Source organism: Elephas maximus, chromosome 11, assembly GCF_024166365.1.
Source record: "Elephas maximus indicus isolate mEleMax1 chromosome 11, mEleMax1 primary haplotype, whole genome shotgun sequence".
Taxonomy (NCBI): domain Eukaryota; kingdom Metazoa; phylum Chordata; class Mammalia; order Proboscidea; family Elephantidae; genus Elephas; species Elephas maximus.
Window position 1 is genome coordinate 87,651,319 of NC_064829.1, and position 21,282 is coordinate 87,672,600.

A 21,282-nucleotide genomic window follows, 5' to 3' on the forward strand; every position below is an offset into this window, starting at 1 on the left:
AGCCTCCTGTTTTGTATGAGGTTTTTTTTTTTTTTTTTGTATGACTTATCTGGTGTAAAAATAGGGCTAGGTGTTTCATGTTTGTCATCCAGCGGGATTCTCTCGTTTTTTAATTCTGTCAAATAAGGTAAGAGTCAAGGCTGGTGATTTGCCTGCACAGATTACATTTAGAAGGTGTGCTCCCATATGAGTTCTCTGATGCTGAACACAATGAGGACTCCTACTGAAGAGTTTCCCACGTTGCTGAACTCATGGGATTCCTTGCCGGTGGGTTCTATGACACTCAAAGCCTGTCCAACACTGATCACATTCACAGGTTCTCTCTCCAGTGTGACTACATGATGCTAAGTACTAGGTACACATGAAACCTTTCTACAGCAATCATATTCTTACACTTTCAGAATTCTCAGATGCAATTACTTGGTGTAAGAACTTTTTAAATCATAATCATAACTGTTCTAATAATAATTTTTTTGCTCCAGTATGAATTCTCTTATAAGACCAAGTCACTCTCAGAGCCTTTTCTGCTGATTTTCTTGGTATCTCTGCCCTGTGTGAGTTCTCAGATGCAGAAAGACTCAGGAAAAAAAGGACTTCCTACATTCAAGGTCTTTGCAGGTTTGTCTTCTTTGTGAACCTTCTCTTGGTAAAGAAGGCAGAGCTGAGCTGAAAGCAGACTTTCTCACACAAAATGTATTTACTCCATCTCATCCTTATATGAATCATCTTCTGTATAAAACAAATATATTCCACTTATTTCCCACATTCTCCACACATGTTCACTTTATATTCTCTGTGAGTCCTCTCAGTCTACACAGAGTTAAATCCAGAGAAGCACTACTCTATATTCCTTCTAATAAAATATTCTTGTAGAAATGGTTTTTTTCCTTATAATGTTTACACTATGTTTGAAAGACTTAACCACATTCATTTTGGTAGGGCTGATCTGCTAATTTCCTGACAAGTCGCAAAAGTTAAATGTCCTGCAGGTTTTCCTGGGATCAGGACCTTCATAAAAGCGTCTTCCCTTCATTGTTTCCCTAATGATTAAATCTGGGTTATAGCTCAAGCCTTCAACCCAAGAGTCACATACATGGTAATGCTTTCTTGAATAACACTGAGGGATCGCTTATGGTCTGAGCTCTGTCTAATACTTCCCCAATTTCTATACTTTCACAGCATCTTTCTAGAATACTTCCTTGAGCATGAATGTCATTTCCCTCAAGCAGATTACCCAGTTTCTCCTCTACTTCAACCACACTGCCTACACTGCTAGTCCTTTTGCTAATGTGGCAAGTTAGAGTCTTATATTAATGCCCAACTTTGCATTTGGGCTCAGTTCTCTGCATTGAAGAGAGCCACACCATTGCCAGTGTTGGAGACAGTGACCACTGAAGGGGACATGTGGCTCATCAAGCAGTAAAGCACACAATTCTAAATGTCTACATGCTTACCATTCCACATTTTTACATGGTGCCAGACCTCTTTCTGAGCTCCAGACCAGTGCATGCAACCGGCTTCATAAAACCTCAACCTGGATATTTCTCAGGTCTCCCCGTCCATGCTTTGTTAACAGAACACAGACGTGATAGTTCAATAAACACTTGAACCTAGATGAAAACTCTAAGAGAGTTCCTCATACTATTCTTCTAACTTTAAAATTGTTTCAAAAAAGTTAATTAAAAAAAAAAGCCCACTCTACATTTCTATCCTTAAAAAATACCAAACTTCCCCATTTCATTGACTAACGCCAAAAATCCAGTAGTAATTTTTCTCCTTTGTATTTTAAAAAAGAGATATTAAAATATACTAGTATGCAACAAACACATTATAGTCACAGGAAGTTCCTCGAAGCCTTCATTTCACTTAGAATCTGGAAGACTCGGCGGCTTCCTCTCCTTCAACCCCAATGAGTCCACCCTCACACTTCTTACTTCTCATCCCACTGCTACTCTCCCAGGAGAAGCAACAGCCTCTGCCTGCTTCCATTCTTGCCCCATCACAGGTCTTTCTCTACAAGCACCTGGAAAAGTCAAGTCACACCCCTTGCTTGAAAGTGGCTTCCCATTTGCACCCAGAATTATATTCCCCTCACAGTTCAAGAGGCCCTGTATGGTCTGCTACGCCCATCTTTCCAAATTAACTCCCACATCTCTACACCTCAGTTACCTTGTCCCAGCCCACTGGGTGGTTTCTAAGTTTGTTTTCATCTCACAGTCACCCCAAACACTGTGTCTCTTGTGCCTAGAAGGTCTTTCTACCACTCTTATATGTCTACGGAGACATTTTTTCTTTCAGAAACTGGCTTAAATGTCACCTGCAGTGTCATTTGATTGTCTCCTCTAATTTCCCATTGCTTCCCCTCTGTATACCTTTTTCTTCTCCTCAGTACTTAAAACAACTCATCCTTACATCTGTGTGTCTTGTTTGTAAAAAGCCATTATCTATAGACTACGATTTCTATCATGGCAAAGAATATGCTAGGTCTTTGGTTTATCTGACTCATAGCTACCCTATCGGACAAACTAGAACTGCCCCATAGGGTTTCCAAGGCTGTAATCTTTGAGGAAGCAAAATGTCACATCTTTCTCCTGTTGAGCCGCTGAGTGAGTTCAAATCGCTGACCTTTTGGTCAGCAGCTGTGCACTTAACCACTGTGCCACTAGGTTTCCTTTATCATGAAATAGCCACTGTTTAGTACACTGCATGAGACAGTAAATATTTGTGAGATGAAAGGGGATGGAGTGGAGGAAAACATCACATAAAGGATTCTATGAAAGCAGAGATTAACCCAGCACTAATCTCCTCATGCCCAGCCTGTGGAGAGAGAGTCCTAACAAGCTTCCCCACGTGAAGCCTCTCATTCTAGGACAATCTTAATCTCTGGAGGTAGCTCTCTCTTGAGAACCATAGCATTAACCCACAGTGCTTCCCATCATGGCTAGATTTGAGGAACTACTAGGTCACCCAGGAGATGTGCACAGCTGGGAGAAACTAGGTTTGCTTGTGCAGGAAGGAGACTTGATGTCTGGGGAGGGTGAGATATGCACTTTCTGCACCCAGTGTACATCCAAAGCCACAAAGACAGGAAGGGACGTTAGGAGACTGGATCAAGGGAACAAAGGTACCCTTTGGGCAGATACAAAGAGCTCTCATTGTAAAAGACACTACAGATGAGACATAGTTTAGTGACTTGTGCTAAGAGTCAGTGAACAGAGAACTTTTCAATTAAGGGAATGAACCAATGAATGAAAGGAATGAGTTGGAACACAGAAAAGAAAAAAAATATTAATGCTGAGCCAACAAGCCGAAACCTGGAGAAACAAGAAACAGGGTCCAAAAAAAGGGACAAGGAGCCACTGAGAATCTGATCCCTCCGTGTTGTGGCCAAAAGAAGGCCTTTACCAAAGACGGTGAGGCTGGTGTAGATTTCACAGTTCAAATACTGCCAGCAGTGGAGTTTCAATACCACCTGTACCAGGGTACAGAGAACAAAGGAAAGGGAAAGCACCCAAAGTTTTCTTTACAGAGCCAGCATATTCTGATATAGAAGTTGACAAAGATGGCACACATGCAGAACAACAAAAAGAACACTCCAACCTAATTTGTAAATATCAATGCAAAAATCCTTAAAAACAGTCAACGGACTAGTAGCACTTTACAACAGGATGTTTATCACGTCACTGCGTTACCCACTCAAAGGAGAAAATTCCTATGATTGCCTTGGAAGGCTCTGGAGGAGAAATCAGGACTATTACCGATTTTCATTTAAGAAAGGATAGATGACTATTTCTTCATTTGGGTAAAAACCTATTTGAATCAAAGCAGAATCCAGCATAATGCATGTCAAAACTCAGAAACTTTCCTATTTAATTCAGAGATCCAATACCCACTCATCACATGCAGACTCACATGTTCAGACGCACCCAGAAGCTAAACCAAATTACACAATCGCTCAAAAGAAGTAAAAAAACACTAGGACACCTGCCTCTTTCTTCATATTTGTTGGTGAAATGACTTCGAACTGGGAAAACTCATGACTGTTACAGATATTAAGAAGATTCAGCAGCATGACTGGTTCACCTGGAATAACTCGACCAGGGAGACATACGACAATGGTAACGAAAGCTGAATGGTGCTGCGAAGGCCCAACAGAGCACGGGAAGTGAATAGCCAAAGCAAATCCCTACTTGAATATAGGTGCCAAAAACTGACTAAACAGACAGACCAATTTTCCACCAGATATTTCTTAATTCAATCACTGTAAAGAAACAGCAACTAAAGCAATAAGCTATCTACTCAGAGACAAAGATAAGTGATCGAAAGGAAGAGTCTATAAGGGACCAGAACGTGACTATTGGGATTTAATCCACAGCAAAGACAAGATTTTCAATAGAGAAAAAAGGATCCAGTCAGAAAATGGTGTTAAAAGTACTTGTGCCCAACACCATATGCAAAATTCCAGAAAAACTAAATAAAAGACAAATGAAAAAAAATACTAGAATACAGCAAAGTATTTGTACGATCTACTTACACACGATATGAAAGCGAGAATCCGCACAGGAGTAAAAGCAGATCTGAGGTAAAAACAACCCTGAAATGATAAAACTTCTGTCTGGTAAAAGACTATGTAAAAAAAGGCAAAACACAAATAAATGTGGGCCTATTTTTTTTTTTATGATATAATACCTGCAATATTAACATCCAGGATATATAGAGTTCCCACAAATCGAGGAAAAAAGAAGACAAACCAATAGGAAAAAATAGAAAAAAATGTAAGCTCACAAAAGAAAAAAATACAAACAGCCCTTAAATTTATGAAAATACATTCAACTGTATCAGTAATGAAATGCAAGATAAATTGGTGAAACGTGAAACATCTTTTGCCTATCACATCAGCAACCCTTTAAAAGGCCATTATGAATTACTGGTGATGAACAGGGAGAATTTCTCATGTACTTGAGTAACTGTATTTATTTTAAAGATTTTAAAAGGCAATTCTTGCTGTCAGATTTTTAAATTACATATTGGTTGATTCTGCAGTTCCATTTCTAGAAATCCACTCCACGGAAAAACCCAACTTGTGTGTACAATGAAATGTACGCAAGAAGTCCTCACCACTCAAATATATAAAACTGGCAACAATTTGAATATTCACCAAGAGAGGAAAAGATAAATGCACCCAAAATGTAAACATACGTTCACATACGCACACATAAACAAAAAAACAAAAACAAAAACCAAACTTGTTGCTGTCTAGTCGATTTCGACTCATAGCAACCATATGTAAACAAATATAAAAAAGTCTGGCAGAAGGCACACATCACAAAGGTAATGGTGATCACTTGAGAGAAGAGTGTAGACTCTGGATGTGGAGGAGTGACAGAGCCTCCCACTGTTACCCCGTATACCGCCTGCCACCTACACCAGGTTTAACTTTCACACACAAGTAGGACATCCCTGACCCTGAGGCAGGAGGAAAACATGACACTGTGTTATCCGATTGATTTCGCATGCCTGCAGTAGCTCAACATGGTATCTCACCTGAGGTCTCTCTCTGCCTACGTTCTTTTCCAAAACACCAGACCCTGACTGACCAGTCAACCCGTTACCTGTCGAAATTCCCATTTGCCTGGTTCTCACCTGGAAAGGTGTCTTGAGGAATTTCTCTCTCCTTCAGCCATAGCTCTTCCGCCTCCTCTAACTGAGACACCACATCTGGTTTGGAAAGCTGATGTTCTGCTCAAGGGAAAAGAGACAGGACTTGGGGGTCTGTGTTCGGGAGAAAATGCTGTCCCACTGTGGCACACACTATCCCCCACCCTGGCCTTCTCCCTGCTATGCAATTTCTGGTCTAGGACAGTGACGACCTCATTCCCTTTGCCACATGCTTGCTTTCTGAGTCCTTCGTAGTTAGGAACAGCCAGGAGACCCACTCTGACCAATGATACAAGAAGGAGGCCAGCTAGGGGCCTCTGGGGAAAGTTTTTGCTTTCTTGGCGAACGTGACAGCTTGATGAATGTGAAACGAGGATTGGCCAGGGCTACTTGCTCCCCTTCTTTCTGCCCTGAATATAGACATGACACCTGAAGCTGCAAGTATGCAGGCCCAAGATGAAAAAGAACACGCTAACCGTAAAGAAATGTTAAGTACCTGCGACCCTTGATACTCCAGAGCTACTGGACACTACTACACCTCTCTGGACTTCTTGTTAAGAAAACAAATGTCTCTCACCAAGGCTGAAAACATCCCCCACAGACCCGCCTTCTGGCCTTCGGGGGCTCTGAGGGACAGCCTAGGTGAAACTTCAGTAGTAGTACCACAAAGTTGTCCATTCCCTACAAATACAAAGCCAAGCCTTCTCCCTTGGGCTCCAGGGCCCGAACATGTCCGCTCTGGTCCCTGCAGCCTGACCCCAAACACAGACACACATCTCAGAGGCACCACATTTGTGCTTCAAAGCATGATCTTTATTGATATAGGGAGGCCAGCCTTACCCACTGAGACCAGGTTCCGGTAGTTCTCCAGCATCACCTCCCTGTACAGGGTCTTCTGCATGGAATCCAGCAGTTCCCACTCTTCCGGGGTAAAACCCAGGGTCACGTCTTCAAAAGTCACTGGTTCCTAAGACCCACAAGTTCCTGTTCAGCCAGGGCCAGTCCTCACCCACACTGACAGGAGAGATGAGGCTAACCGAGCCCAGGATGCAGAGGATGGTCTACAAGGTGACCTGAGAATTCAGGGTTCTGGAAGATCCAAGTCCCATCTTGGTTCCTGCCTTTATTTCAAAATTGACCAAGCCCAAGCTCAACCCTGTTCAGGTCACAACAAACACAACACGTGAGGCAGGACAGGGCGCCTTCCTCTGCTGAAAACCCATCTATTTCTTATTTAATTTCTGGACTTCAGAATCATCACACACATTTCAGCCTTCAATCCTGACCCCAAATCCCTGCTGCTTCTCCCTCCTTTCCTGTTACAAATTCATCCTCACTTCTCTTTTCTCCTTGTAATAAGCTCAGCTCACCTTCCCTCTTCCTTGATCCCAAAGAAGCTGCTGAAATCTAAACACCAATCTCTAATCCCTGCTCGGACCTCTCAGTTTAAAGGATAAATTGAAGAGTCCCAACCTGACCCTCAAAACCCTCCATAACCTGGTCTCTGCCCTAATCACCCCCTTGGAAAGCTAAAACATCTGTCGTTCCTCCTCATGCTCAGCCAGGCCCTCCCTCTTCCCGAGGTGTCTTGGGGTCTGGGGACCCACTCCCGTGTAGAGGCAGACTCAAGCTCAAGGAAACCTCTACTTACCCCAGACCAGGCCTTTGGGAGCCCGGAGGCCATTCTTTCCTCACTCCTTCTCAGCATGTCTCTCGTGGGGGTGGGCAAAATCCTGAGAAGGCCGACACTGGGAAGGGGGTAAAAGGCTTGAGTCGCCCTCCTCTGCCCGGTGAAGGCTCCATCAGCTGGAGGTGGTAAGTCCACTCCCGACCTCGGAAAATGATCGGAGCAGGTCACCTCCCTCCCACCCGCCACGCCCAGATAAGGTGGGGCCCGAATTGTCCCCCACGCCTGGAAGGGGTCGGTTCTCCCCTATTTTCCCCAACGTCTGGAGGGAGTCGGATCCCTCCCTATCGCCACAAGCCCGCAGGGCGTGGTCTTTCTCTCTGGCCCCGCGTCCCTGAACCATGCCGCCCCTGCCGTAGTATGGCAGCAGGCGAGGGCTAGCCTCAGCGCAGTGGAGGTGGGATCCAGGCAGGACCCGACCGAGCGGAAGTGCTCCACACACTGACGGCTCTGCCTGGCTGCGCTCACTCGACCCCCGACGGGCGTGGACTACTCCGCACACTCACCCGCGCCCCCGCCGTACAATGGCGCCCGGTGGCCCGCGGCAAAGTGCGTCAGCGCGCCGACCCGGACTACAAATCCCAGACGCCCCCGCGGCGAGCCACGCCCTGCCTCGCCCAAGCGGCGGCCATCTTGACCGGCCCCTCGGGGCTGCTGGCGAAGACGGGGTCGGCAAGAAGAGAGGTGTCAGCGGAGTTTCTCGGCAGCTCAGCTGGACAGGGGAGGCCTCGGGTAGGGTTAGCTAGGCCATTGGGCTCCAACACCTGCGTAGCTCTGCGACTCAGGCTGGAAGAGGGTCGTACCCCGCCACGAGGTCAATTACGCATAGGGCGGAACAGCGGAGAGGCGGTAGAGAGGGAGGGCAGGAAGTACTGCGGTTAGTTAAGTCGGGGCAGTGTGTTGGGGGGTTGGGACTAATTACTCCGTCCTGGGAGAGGACGGGTGGGCCGGCCCGGGAGCGTGGAGGGGGCGGGGCTAGCTTTTGCCGTACCCAATGAAAAAGACCGAGGGGCGGGATGGGGGGGGCTAGAAGGGTGCAGTGGGTGGGGCTAAAGGTCTACTAAATTTGGTGAAAGGGAGAACCGACTTGGTGGACCCAAAGAGTGCAAGGTGGTTGTTGTTAGGTGCAGTCCAGCCATCCCGACTCATAGTGACCCTGTGTACCACTGAAGGAAACACTGCCCAGTCCTGTGTCATGCTCGCAGTTGTTATGCTTGAGCCCATTGTTGTAGCCACTGTGTAAATCTTTCTCGTTGAGGGTCTCGCTCTTTCTCCCTGACCCACTAATTTAGGAAGCATAATACTGGTATTCTCTGATTTCAGCCAGGATCCATCCGACATCAGCAATGATATCCCTGGTTCCACATCCTCTTCTGAATCTGGCCTGAATTTCTGGCAGTTCGTGTTGATACACTGCTGCAGCTGCTTTTGAATGATTTTCAGTAAAATTTTACCTAATAAATGATATTGTTTGATAATTTCCACATTTGGTTGGATCATCTGTCTTGGGAGTAGGAATAAATATAAGTCTCTTCTAGTTGGTTGGCCAGGTAGCTGCCTTCCAAATTTCTTGACATGGACGAATGAGCACTTCCTGCTCTGCATCCGTTTGTCGAAACATCTCAATTGAATATTCCGTCAATTCTTGGAGCCTTGTTTTTCACAGTGCTTTCAGTGCAGCTTGGATTTCTTCCTTCGGTACCATCAGTTCCTGATCACATGCTACCTCTTGAAATGGTTGAAGGTTGGCTAGTTCTTTTTGTTTTGATGACTCTGTGTATTCCTTCAGTCTTCTTTTGATGCTTCCTGCGTCGTTCAATATTTTCTCCATAGAATTGTTCGTTATTGCAACTAGAGGCTTGAATTTTTTCTTCAGTTCTTTCAGCTTGAGAAGTGCTGAGTGTGTTCTTCCCTTTTGGTCTTCTATCTCCAGCTCTTTGTAGATGTCATTATAATACTTTGTCTTCTCAAGCCACCCTTTGAAATGTTCCGTTCGGTTTTTTTACTTCATTATTTCTTTCTTTTGCTTTAGCTGCTCAATGTTCAAGAGCAGGTTTCAGAGTCTCTTCTGAAATTCATTTTGGTCTTTTTTTTCTTTCCTGTCTTTTTAATGACATTTTCCTTTCTTCATATATGATGTCCTTGATGTCATTCCACAAATCGTCTGGTCTTCAGTCATTAGTGTTCAATGCGTCAAATCTATTCTTGAGATGGTCTCTAAATTGAGGTGGGATATACTCGAGGTTGTACTTTGGGTCTTGTGGACCTGTTCTAGTTTTCTTCAGTTTCAGCTTGAACTTGCATATGAGCAGTCGATGGTCTGTTGCACAGTTGGCCCCCGGCCTTGTTCTGACTAATGATACTGAGCTTTTCCTTTGTCTTTCCACAGACGTAGTCGATTTGATTCCTGTGTATTCCGTCTGGTGCGGTACATGTGTATGGTTGCCGTTTATGTTGGTGAAAAGGGATATTTGCAATGAAGAAGTTGTTGGTCTTACAAAATTTTATCATGCAATCTCCAGCATCGTTTCTGGCACCAAGGCCATATTTTCTAACTACCAGTCCTTCTCCTTTGTTTCTAACTTTCACATTCCAAACACCAGTAATTATCAGTGCATCCTGATTGCATGTTTGATCAATTTCAGACTGCAGAACCTGGTAAAAATCTTCAGTTGCTTCATCTTTGGCTTTAGTGGCTGGTGCATAAATTTGAATAATAGTCATATTAACTCGTGTGTCTTGTAGGTGTGTGGATATTGTCCTATCACAGACAATGTTGTACATCAGGATACATCTTGAAATGTTCTTTTTGATGAATCCAACACCATTCCTCTTCGAGTTGTCATTCCAGGCAGAGTAGACCATATGATTGTCCCGTTTAGAATGGCCAGTAGCAGTCCATTTCAGCTCATTAATGCCTAGGATATCAATGCTTATGTGTTCCATTTCATTTTTGACGATTTCCAGTTTTCTTAGATTCATGCTTTGTACATTCCATGTTCCAATTATTAATGGATGTTTGCAGCTGTTTCTTCTCATTTTGAGTCGTGCCACATCGGCAAATGAAGGTCCTGAAAGCTTGACTCCATCCACATCATTAAGTTCGACTCTACTTTGAGGAGGCAGTTCTTTCCCCAGTCATCTTTTGAGTGCCCTGCAAGCTGGGGAGCTCATCTTCTGGCACTATATTAGACAGTGTTCTGCTATTCATAAGGTTTTCACTGGCTGATTATTTTCAGAAGTAGACTACCGGGTCCTAGCTTCTTTAGTCTGGAAGCTCAGCTGAAACCCCATGTGTCTGTCAGTTTGTCATACTGGGGGGCTTGTGTGTTGCTGCAATGCTGGAAGCTATGCCACCGGTATTCAGATATTAGCAGGGTCAGAGTACAAGGAGGTGGAGCTAAATGCCCACCCATGTCCAACAGAGAGAGGAGGAAGGGGCGGGAAGTGTGCAGGGGGAGGGACTAAACTACACCCAAGTTCTGGGGAGGGGTCCCAGGCTCTGGGGAGGGAAGGTAGGGTGAGGCAGAATTGTACAGGGTTAAATGTACACTGTATGTACAGTCATGTGTCATTTAACATTTGTTGTCCTTCTGTGAAGTGGGACATTATGTGATTTGGACATTATACAAGCACTATATCGTATATAGGCAGCCCCGGGGTTTCAAGTGTCTGACTTACGTACAATACATAGTTATGAACCAATCCCCGTAAAACGTATGAAAACCTTACGGGAGCCTGGTTCTGGTTGTCCTCATTGCTGCTGGGTGTCCTTGGTTTATTGATTTCTGTCTTATTGCTCCAGCATCTCCCACTGCTCAGGTGGCAAGAGTTCTGGAGTGCACGTGTTAAATCAGGGCCGCCATCTCCAACGGAGGGACTTTGCAGGCAGGGACTATAGGATGGAGGTTCCAGGACCCCGCTTGGGACTGGCTTTAAGCTAAGTAAGGAAGCTATGCTGGCACAGACTGTGACCTGGGGTTCATGGGTTTACCTCTCATAGACAGAGGTGGGGCCTGTGCCATCCATCTGCTACCTTATTGGGTCACTAACCATCAGCACCCTGGTGGGCCTAGAAGGGTTTAACCAGAGTGAATCATGCAGCGACCAGGGCTGGAGCAGTTGGCCAGGATGGCCTCTGTTTGTACTGTGTATGCTTGCACAGCTTGGGGGGTCTGCACAGGCCCTGGTGAGGGCTGGAACCCCTCTAGGAATTGGGCCCCACAGGGTGAGCCCAGACAGATAGCGAGGGACAGCCAGGCTGAGGAGAGAAGCTGGGGGTGTGACGTTCCAAAGTTCCAGCCTTGAGATCCTAAGGCCAAAATGAGCTACATGCTCAACCCCTTGGCCCCTCCTGGAGCAGAGGGGTGTGGGCCGTCAGGAACCTGCTTCTGTTCATGATGTTCCAGCCCCTGCCCCGCCCTGTCCTGCCCTCCCCATCTGAATGTCAGTGGGCTGCAGTTCTAACAAGGGGTGGCAAGTACTTGGTCGATGTGTGTAGCCACTCGAGTTGTGTGGGCTGCCTGATTATTACCTCTGGGAGGCATAAGTTTCTTTGCCTTTAGGGATGAACTTCAGCAAGCTGTTGAGGAAGTGGAGTGGGAGGAAGTGAGCGAAGAGGGAGTGGAACGTGTCCAGCCCTGCTTACTGTTCCATCCACCTGAGGAGTAGGGGCAGCCTGGGCCCCAGAGCCCTTGTACTGGCCTACTCATTGGACAAAGCCCAAGAACCCGTGCCCAGAGCGATGTTATTTGCCTCATCGGCTTGCATTCCACCTGTGGTCCAGTGCTGCAAGTCTGGGCTTGGTGTCTTTAAAACCATTAGGCAGAAAAAATAAAAGGAGAGCTGCTTTCCTTTTTAAAAATAAAAATCTTATGGGACCATGGACATATATGTGGTGGGATGTTAAGTGATGCATGACAATACACCCAAGTTTTGGAGAGGTGAGGAGAGACGGGGTGGGGCGGAAGTGTACAGGGGCTGGGGTTAAATGCCCATCCATCTGCAATAGAGAGGAAGAAAAGGAGGGACAGAGTAGAGGGGTAGGAGACAGGACTAAAGTCCACCCAACTTCCTGGAAGAGACAAAAGAGTCTTGGGGTACCAGAAATATCCAAGGAGCTGGGCTGAAAAAAAAAAAGTTCTGCCTAAATTCTGGGGAGGGAGAAGAAGGGGCAGGAAGTCCAGAAATGTGCAGAGGAATGGGGCCAGTCAGAAGTACAGAAAAAAAGGCGGGCCTAAATGTCAACCCTAGGGACGTTGGAGTTTCAGTGGTAGAAATCTCACCTTCCATGCAGGGAGGCCTGGGTTTGATTCCCAACCAGTGTACCTCATGCACAGCCACCACCCATCCCATCCTTAAGTGGAGGCTTTTATGTTGCTCTGATGCTGAGTCTAAGGAGAGCTTCCAGACTTAGATAGACTAGGATGAAAGGCCTGACGATCTGCTTCTGAAAGTCAGCCAGTGAAAACCCTATGAACCACGACAGTCTGATCCACAATAGATGGTGAAGGACCATTTGGTTCGATTGTGCATGTGGTTGCCATGAGTTGGGGTAGGGGTTGACGTGACAGCAGGTAACAAAAAATACCCACCCAGGTTCTAGGGAGAAGGGGTAGTGCTAATTGTTCCCCAGGCATGGGGGAGGAGGTATGGGTTGAGCAGGATCTTGTGACCAGTGTCCTCCTATCCCCAAAGGTGTTCTTGAGAGCCAAGGTATTCAAGTCTAAGAAGAGGAAAGAGAAGTCCATTGCTGCCTGGGACCAGCAGGAGCCCAGGACACAGTATTATCTTCCTCAGGGCGGAGGGTGTGGTGTGGTTTTATCTTTCCAACCGCCCAGGGGCTGATGTTCTCTTATCTTGCTTCAGGTCCCTAGGTGGCGCAAATGACTTGTGCTTGACTACTAACCTAAAGGTTGGCAGTTCAGACCCAACCAGTGGTGCCACGGAAGAAAGGCATGGGGCTCTGCTTCTGTAAGGATTACAGCCAAGGAAACCCTATGGAGCAGTTCTACCCTGTAACACATGGGGTCAAGTTGGACTCAACTCATAGTCGACATATACAGAGTATAGTTATTTCCCAGCATATAGACTCTTGGGTCTATTTACTACTGCTATTCTTTGATCTTCTTCTGTTCTCCCCAACATCAAAATAAGGTTACATAATATCAGTGTAATCTAGACCTAACATGGCACACAGAAAAATCCCTGCTCTCAACAGAGGCTGACCATAAAAGGCATCTAGAAAATGACCTGTCTCAGAGGAATGGAAGAAGTCACACAGAATTGCAGGACAAACAGGTTTGGAAGAATGCGGTTAACACCTATATATGTTTGATTGCAAATAATTGGAAACCCTCATGACAACAGCTTTCTCACAGATCTGACAGTCTGCAGGAGGTGGTTTCTGGTGCTGTTTCTCGCTTGCTCTACTTAGTGTAGGGGTGTCTCATCCTTCAGTACTGAGACATGGACAAGGAATAAGCTGCACGCGTCCAGCTGGTCTCTGGTCAGCGGTACTCAACATATTTCCCTTCCTTAAATTGAACATAATCCATCTAAATAAATGTTTTTTCTGCCTTAGAAAGTTAACGCTTTCTGATGAAAATCAACCCCTTTCCTATATCTTGAATTTTCTCCTGTTTACTCCTCCATCCAACAACCATGGATGTATATTGTAGCCTGCTAGTTGGTATACTAGAAACTTGGGATACACATCCAAAACAAAAGGAAATCTTCTCGAAGCAATCTTAGTTTTAAAATTTCTGGATGTTCTTGTCATCACAAATATGAAACAGACCTAAGTAAAGATGTGAAACAGAGCTAAGTGTTATAACTATTAGAAAATAAAATGTAAAAATGCAGTTATTAACACATAAGCGTACTTAAAAAACCCAACTGGAAAATTTTTTTAATGAGATTGTGGGAAATCAGGCAGAATAAGAAATATACATAAATCAACATACACATGTATACACACAACTTTATAACAGTAACAAATACATTAAAAAGACTTCTTTGACGGTATAAACATGAAAATATAAAACATCTGGGATCAATTTGCTGGGAAGTGCAGGGAACCTACATAAAGATAGGTTTCCTGAAACAATTAAAAGTAAACTTGAATAAATGAAGACAGTGTGTTCCAGGATGGGAAAGCCAATGGGTAAATGGTCAGTTTTTCCAAAATTCATCAGTAGGCTCAATACATGAACAGATGGACTAACGAGAAGGCATTTTGCCGTGTTTGGCGCTTGGCCTTTGTCCTCAAAATGTGAAGGAAGGGACTGACTGCTTTCATCACAAGAACAATCAAGTTGGATTCAAACTCATTAAGGAGAAATGCCCCCAGAAACAACTAGTTCAAAAACATTCTTTGTTTTTTTGCCAAGAAGTTTAGACATCAAAGCCACTAGCATGAAGGTATAATCGTGGGGCTCTTTTTGGAGGGTGGAGCGCTCATTCAGTGGTTCAAGTTGACACTATTTATTTTTAATTGAGACGCATGGCTTATTGCTAACACAGTTCTTCACCCAGAGCAGACTCCTGTATCTCCCACTATGAAAATGGGCAGGAACTGAGGAGGATACCTTACTCACGTCTACACGTGTAACTGGATGAACCCACCACACCCCAGAACTGTTTTCACGCCATAACCTTGGGTCTCTGGAATATCTCTTGGATGGCTCTGTGGCCCCTGGCTTGCCTCCTAGACAACAAGTGAGGCTACTGAGCTTCCTGCTGACCACAGTGGACCTGTGCGCTTTGTGACGTGCCTGCCTTCTAGGGGTGACTGAGTCAGGTAAGCACAGCTCAGCCCGAGCCTGGATCGTTGTGATGGTTGCTTCTGTTGCCGTCAAGTTAATTCCGATTCATAGCGACTGTATAGGACAGAGTAGAACTGCCCCATAGGGTTTCCAACAAGCTGCTGGTGGATTAGAACTGTTGGCACCTGATCTCTTAACTACTGTGCCACCAGGGCTCCATGGTTTTCTTAAATCCTGGCTCTACGAGACTAAATGAGACTTGTGAGCAGGAGCTGATGTGGAGGAGGGAATTTATTGCTTAAGAAGTTTTGGGCCACAAATAACAGACTATTCCACTAAATATTATTACGTGAAATCCGGAAGCAGGGGCTTCCAAGGCAGGTCTTTGGCTTAACTGTCGTCTGGAATCAGGCACTGTCTGTCCTTTGGCTCAGCCTTCCTCAGCATATTTTTTTGGTCCTAAAGCTCTGTGAAGGAGCCCTGGTGGCACATTGGTTAAGCACCCAGCTGCTAACTAGTTGTTTGGCAGTTCGAACCCACCCAGCGGCTCTGCAGGAGAAAGATCTGCTGATGTGCTCCCGTAAAGATTACAGCCTAGAAAACCCTATGAGGCTGTTCTACTCTCACATGGGGTTGCTATGAGTCGAAATCAACCTGAAGGCACCTAATTACAACAACAAAGCTTTGTACACATGGCCTCAGGGTGATCAACACAGTTCCAAACATCACATGTAGCTAGGCAACATTTGGCTGAAGAAGTTGGTTTTGGAGTTTATTAAATAGTTTCCTGTTGCTGCTGTAACAAATTTCCACAAACTTCATGTTTAAAACAATATAAATTTATTCTCTTACAATTCTGGAAATCATCAGTTCGAAGTAGATCTTATTGTGCTAAAATCAAGACGTCAGCAGGCCTGTGTTCCTTCTGGAGGTGCTCGGGGAGAATCTGTTTTCTTTTCTTTTTTAGTTTCTAGATACCACTGCACTCCTTGGCTCTTGGCCCCTTCCTGCATCCTCAATTCCAGCAGCAGCATAGCATTTTCAAATCTCTCTCTGACTTTGACCTGACCTTTGCTTCCATCGTCACATCTCCTTCTCTGACTCTGATCCTCATGCCTCTTATAAGGATTTTTGTGATTATGTTAGGCTCATCTGGATAATCCTGGTTAATGTCCCCATCTCAAGATTTCTTTACTTAATTGCATCTGCAAAGTCCCTTTTGCCATACGAGGGATTCACAGGTTCTGGGGCTTAGGGCAGAGCTTTGGTGGTGTAGTGGTTAAGACCTTGGTTGCTAACCAAAAGGTTGGCAGTTTGAATACACCAGCTACTCCTTGGAAACCCTATGGAGCAGTCCTACTCTGTCTTGTAGGGTCACTATGATTTGGAACTGACTCGACGACAGTGGGTTTGGGGTTGAGGGCATGGACGTCTTTGAGGAGGCCGTTATTCTGCCTACCCAGGAGCCCTCTTGTACACTTCTTCAGATTCTTTTGTCCAGAACTGAATCATAAATCTATGAGCTGACTATGAGAAAAGCTGGGAAAGGAAGTGCCTGGCATTTTGGCATCTGTAGAGGAAAACTGGGTCTGCTGTAATGAAGGGTGGGCAGCCACAGTATCTAGCATAGAAGTCTGCTTGGATAAGGCTAATCCACACTAGAACCCTCTTCTTGAGTATTAAGGCCATGAGACCACGCTGAGGGCTGCTGGTGTTGGAAGTTTCTGGAATTGCTGCCAGCAGAGATATGGAACCGAGAGAAGTCTATCAACATCCAAAAAGCAGCAAGGAGATGGGGACCGTGGCAGAGTGCTTGATGGGAGAGCTGGAGGGGAAAGGTGGCATTTCCTGGAGTGTAAGAGAAACCAGCATTTCAAAGGATTCTCATAAAGGGGAGAGGGAGAAGAAGGTCTTCAGGGTTCAAGTGTGGGCCCTTCCCTCCACCCCCGCTCCTGCCCTAAAGAACTCCAGATACACTTTTGGGTACGGTTGACTCCCAATCCAACACCATAGGAAGGCCCTCAGTGGGCCCTAGTCACAAGGCTTCATTCCATTCCCATTGCCACAGTGGTTAATCCAGGAACCTGTAGGTGCCCTATCCAAAGCATTTTCCTGTCCATGACAATTGGGCCAAAGGAATGAAAATAAACAGAGTGAAGTCCAGGGTTTTGTTTAAAGATTGGTAGAGTATGGATAGCTGAAAAATGGCCCCCAAAGACACGTGGTCTGCTATAGATTGAATTGTCTCCCCATGTTGTAAATCCTAACCCACATAGCGGTCATAATCCCGTTTGGGAATGGCTTTTGTTATCTTGATGAGGTAGTGCAGGGTGTGCTTTAAATCAGTTGCCTTTTGAGATATAAAACAGGAAGATTAAGCAAGCAGAGAAGGAAGCAGAGATGGGGGTAGATAGATGCCACACCACATGAAAATCACCAAGGGATCAAGGAAAAAGGACCTTTCCCCAGAGCCACAGAGTGAGAAAGTTTTCCCCTAGAGTCAGTTCCCTGAATTTGGACTTCCAGCCTCCTAAACTGAGAAAATAAATTTCTGTTCGTTAAAGCCACCCACTTGTGGTTTTTCTGTTATAACAGCACTAGATAACTACGACAAGGTCCTAATCCGTGGAACCTGTAAATGTTGTACAGAAACAGGGTGTTTGCAGATGTTAAAGATCTTGAGATAGGGAGATTATCCTGGATTATCAGGGTGGGCCCTAAATGCAATCACATGTATCTTCCTAAAAGGGAGACGGAGATTTGACATACTGAAGAAAAGGTGATGGGACCGTGGAGGTAGAGATTGAAGTGATGCGGCCACAAGCCAAGGAATGCTAGCAGCCTCCAGAAGCTGGAGGAGGCAAGAAACAGATTCTCCCCTAGAACTTCCAGAGGGAACATGGCCTAGCTGACACCTTGATTTAGGTCCAGTAAACTGGATTTCTGGCGTCTGGCGTCCACAACTTCAAAAGAATAAATACGTGTTTTAAGCCATCAAGCTTATAGTATGTTGTTACAGCAATCACAGGAAGTGAATACAGGCCCTTCCCCACTGTCCTTCCTAAAACTGCAAACCTCCTACCTGTTCCAAGCTTCATTCCTCTCTCCCGCCCTCTGTCTGACCTGCAGCATGGATCTCCTGTGTCCCACCAACTGACTGTATGGTTGTACTTTTTTAAATGTATTGAAGTATGACATACATACAGTGGTGGATCTCAGTTGAACAGCTTGATGAATTTTTACAAATAAATGTGACACCTGTTTATCCATCATGCAGGTCAAGAGAGAGTATTTCCAGCACTACCCCTTCTGGGGCAAAATTACTGTCTGCCTCCTCAGAGATAACCACCATCCTGATTAACACCATCAGCTAATTTTGCCTGTTCTAGAATGTGATATAAATGGAGTCATACAATATGTAGTCTTTTGTGTCTGGCTTCTTATGCTCAGCATAGTATTTTTTAGATTAATTAAAATTGTTGCATGCATCAGTGCATTCTTGTTGTTGTTGTTGTTGAGGTGAAATTCACATAACAAAATTAACCATTTTAAAGTGTACAATTCAGTGGCATTTGATACATTCACAATGTTGTGAGTCTATCTAGTTCCAAAACATCTTCATCACCCTCAAAGGAGACCGCATACCCATTAAGCAGTCACTCTTCATACCCACGCCATAGCCCCTGGCAACCACCAATCTGCTTTCTGTCTCTATGGTTTTACCTATTCTGGATATTTCATATAAATGAAATTACACAATATGTGACCTTTTATGTCTGGCTTCTTTAATTTATCATGATGTTTTTGAGGTTTGTCCATGCTGTAGCATTCCTTTTTATGGATGAATATGCATCGTATGGCTATGCCACATTTTGTTTAAATTTTCATCCATTAATGGGTATTTGGAATGTTTCCACCTTTAGGCTATTGTGAATAGTGCTGCTGTGAACATTCACGTGCAAGTATTTGTTTGAACACCTGTTTTAAATTCTTTTGGGTAGGTACCTAGAAGTGGAATTTGCAGTGTGGATATATCAGTTTGCCCATTTTTCTATTGGTGATCACTAGGGTGTATCCAGTTTTTGGCTCTTAGGACTAAAGCTTCTTGAACATTCTATGAACATATCTTTTTGGGACACGATAGTGCTGTTGTGAGTGATCACCATTATGTTCCCTGGAGGAATATTTTGAGTAGGAGTACAGTTGAGGTATACTATATGGTCCTTGCAAATCTGAAAAGTCTTAAAATGCTTATTTTTCCCTCATACCTTAGTGATGTATTTGTTGAGCATAAAATTCTAAGATCAGATTCCTTTTGTTTCTGGACCCTTACCTGGTCAATGTCTTCTATCATCCAGGATTTTGGATGAGAAGGCCAATATCACTTGGACCATCTGCTCTTTGTGCATGAGTCTTAGCTGAAACTTGGGAGGTTTGTATCATTCTTGAAGTATGTACACTTCCCCCAGATGTATTTATATGTGTACCTTTTTAATCCTGCCTGGCACGGGCTATGCCCCTTAAAAAAATAGGGGTATGAAAATGCACACTGCTCTTTTAAAGACACCTCTCAAGTTAATAGAATACCAATGACCAAAACTTGCTGTTAGTGTAAAGCTCTCTGATGTGTTTGAAGTGGATTTCAAGCCTGATTTGGATTATGGAGGAAAAAATGGATAGCATATCTTTCAGCCCTCTTCTTTGAATATTTAAAAAACAAGATACACATTGATCCCTGTGATGCTGAAAGATGGATGAGCTCTGCATGACAGTTCAAGGTTGGTGGTACCCTGACTCATAGATATACTGTTGTCGCTAATAACGTTTACATTTGAATATCTATGGCAATCATCTCTATAAAACATTGGCCATTAGTCCTGGACACTGATGGTGTTTCTGTGGGAAATCAAGGGCATGTATAGAGCATACCTGCTCATACCTGCTCATCTATGACTGCAGCAAACTGCAAATACAATTTTATTATATTTGGGTACCTGTTTATGGGTCAGAAATAATCTTGTGGTTTTTGTCTCCTTTATGATTTATCTCTGATGTCAAATACAGTTGAATTCCTACTGGTAGTTTTTCCACGCTGATTATATTCAATGGGTTTCTCTAAACTGTATGAGTTTCCTGGTGTCAAATGAGGTGAGAGCCATGGTTAAAAGCTTGCTGAAATTGGCTTCATTTATAGTATTCACCAGTATGAATCCTCTTACATTGAATAAGGTGGGAACACCTCCTGTGGGCTCTGCTACACTGATTACATGTTTCCCCAGTATGAGCTTTCTGATATCACGTAAGATCTGATCCATGTGTAAAGTCTTTCCCATGGTAACTACATCCATGGGTTCTCTCCAGCATGTGTTCTTTGATGTCGAATAAGGGAGGAGTGAAGTGTGAAATCTTTTTCTCAATAATCACATTCCCAGGTTTCTCTCCTTTATAGATTCTTGGATGTAGAGTGAAGAAGTCAGTCCTTCAAAAATAATTTCACGAATTCACTGCAAATGTAGTTTCTCACCAGAATAAATTCTCTTAATGCTGGGAGAAGGATGATTTGTGTCTGCTGCCTTTCCACAGTTGATTGCATTTGTAGTTCTTAAATGTACAAAATGACAATCTTTCTGAATAAAGAATTTCCCACACTCATTTGTAGGGTTTGTCTCCTGAGTGAGTTTGCTCAGGGCAGATCTCCGTTCAAACGCTTCTCTACACTCATCGCATTTCTATGGTGTCTTTCCAATATGACTTCTTTGATACCAGGAGGTGTATACTGTACTTTTGAGGAGAGACTTCTCAGTTTTAGTATGTATGGAGGGTTTGTTACCTGTGTGATTTCTCTCAAGTCAAACATGAGAGATATGTGCAGCCTGCAGCATTCAAGGGACGTTTCATGGAGTGTAGGGTGGAGATGTCAGATTGTGAGCACAGCATAACCAGAGGTACCAAGGCACGAATGACTTTGATGTGGACTAGAGCCGGTAAGAACTGCCCTGCGACCTGCAGAAAGCACAGAGGGCAGAGGAGGGTGCACCATGCAGGCATGATCAGCAAAATCCAGACCATGGGAAACTCTACGGTTCACAGGCCTGGGTTCCACAACAGATAATGATATATAAGGAAAAGAAAGGGATGAAGGTGTAGTAGTCAGCTTCCAAGATGGCTCCC

General features: G+C 44.5%; 2 protein-coding genes across 6 annotated transcripts in view; both read right to left on the bottom strand.

The window, feature by feature from the left end:
* The window catches only part of ZNF274 (zinc finger protein 274), a 38,028-nt gene extending 30,030 nt beyond the window's left edge, over positions 1-7,998 (bottom strand). For 3 of the 5 annotated variants that reach the window (XR_007519211.1, XR_007519212.1, XM_049900397.1), the window contains exons 1-4: positions 7,852-7,998; positions 7,310-7,406; positions 6,499-6,625; positions 5,644-5,739 (exon numbers count right to left, since the gene is read on the bottom strand). Coding sequence is in view for 3 of the 5 variants with exons in the window: in XM_049900397.1 (XP_049756354.1) it covers positions 5,644-5,739; positions 6,499-6,625; positions 7,310-7,366 (280 nt within the window). In the remaining 2 variants the exon portion in view is untranslated. The other 2 variants (XM_049900399.1, XM_049900398.1) reach the window with 2 other exon arrangements.
* Positions 1-21,282, bottom strand: part of ZSCAN22 (zinc finger and SCAN domain containing 22) — a 202,727-nt gene that overhangs the window by 161,593 nt on the left and 19,852 nt on the right. The window lies entirely within an intron of this gene.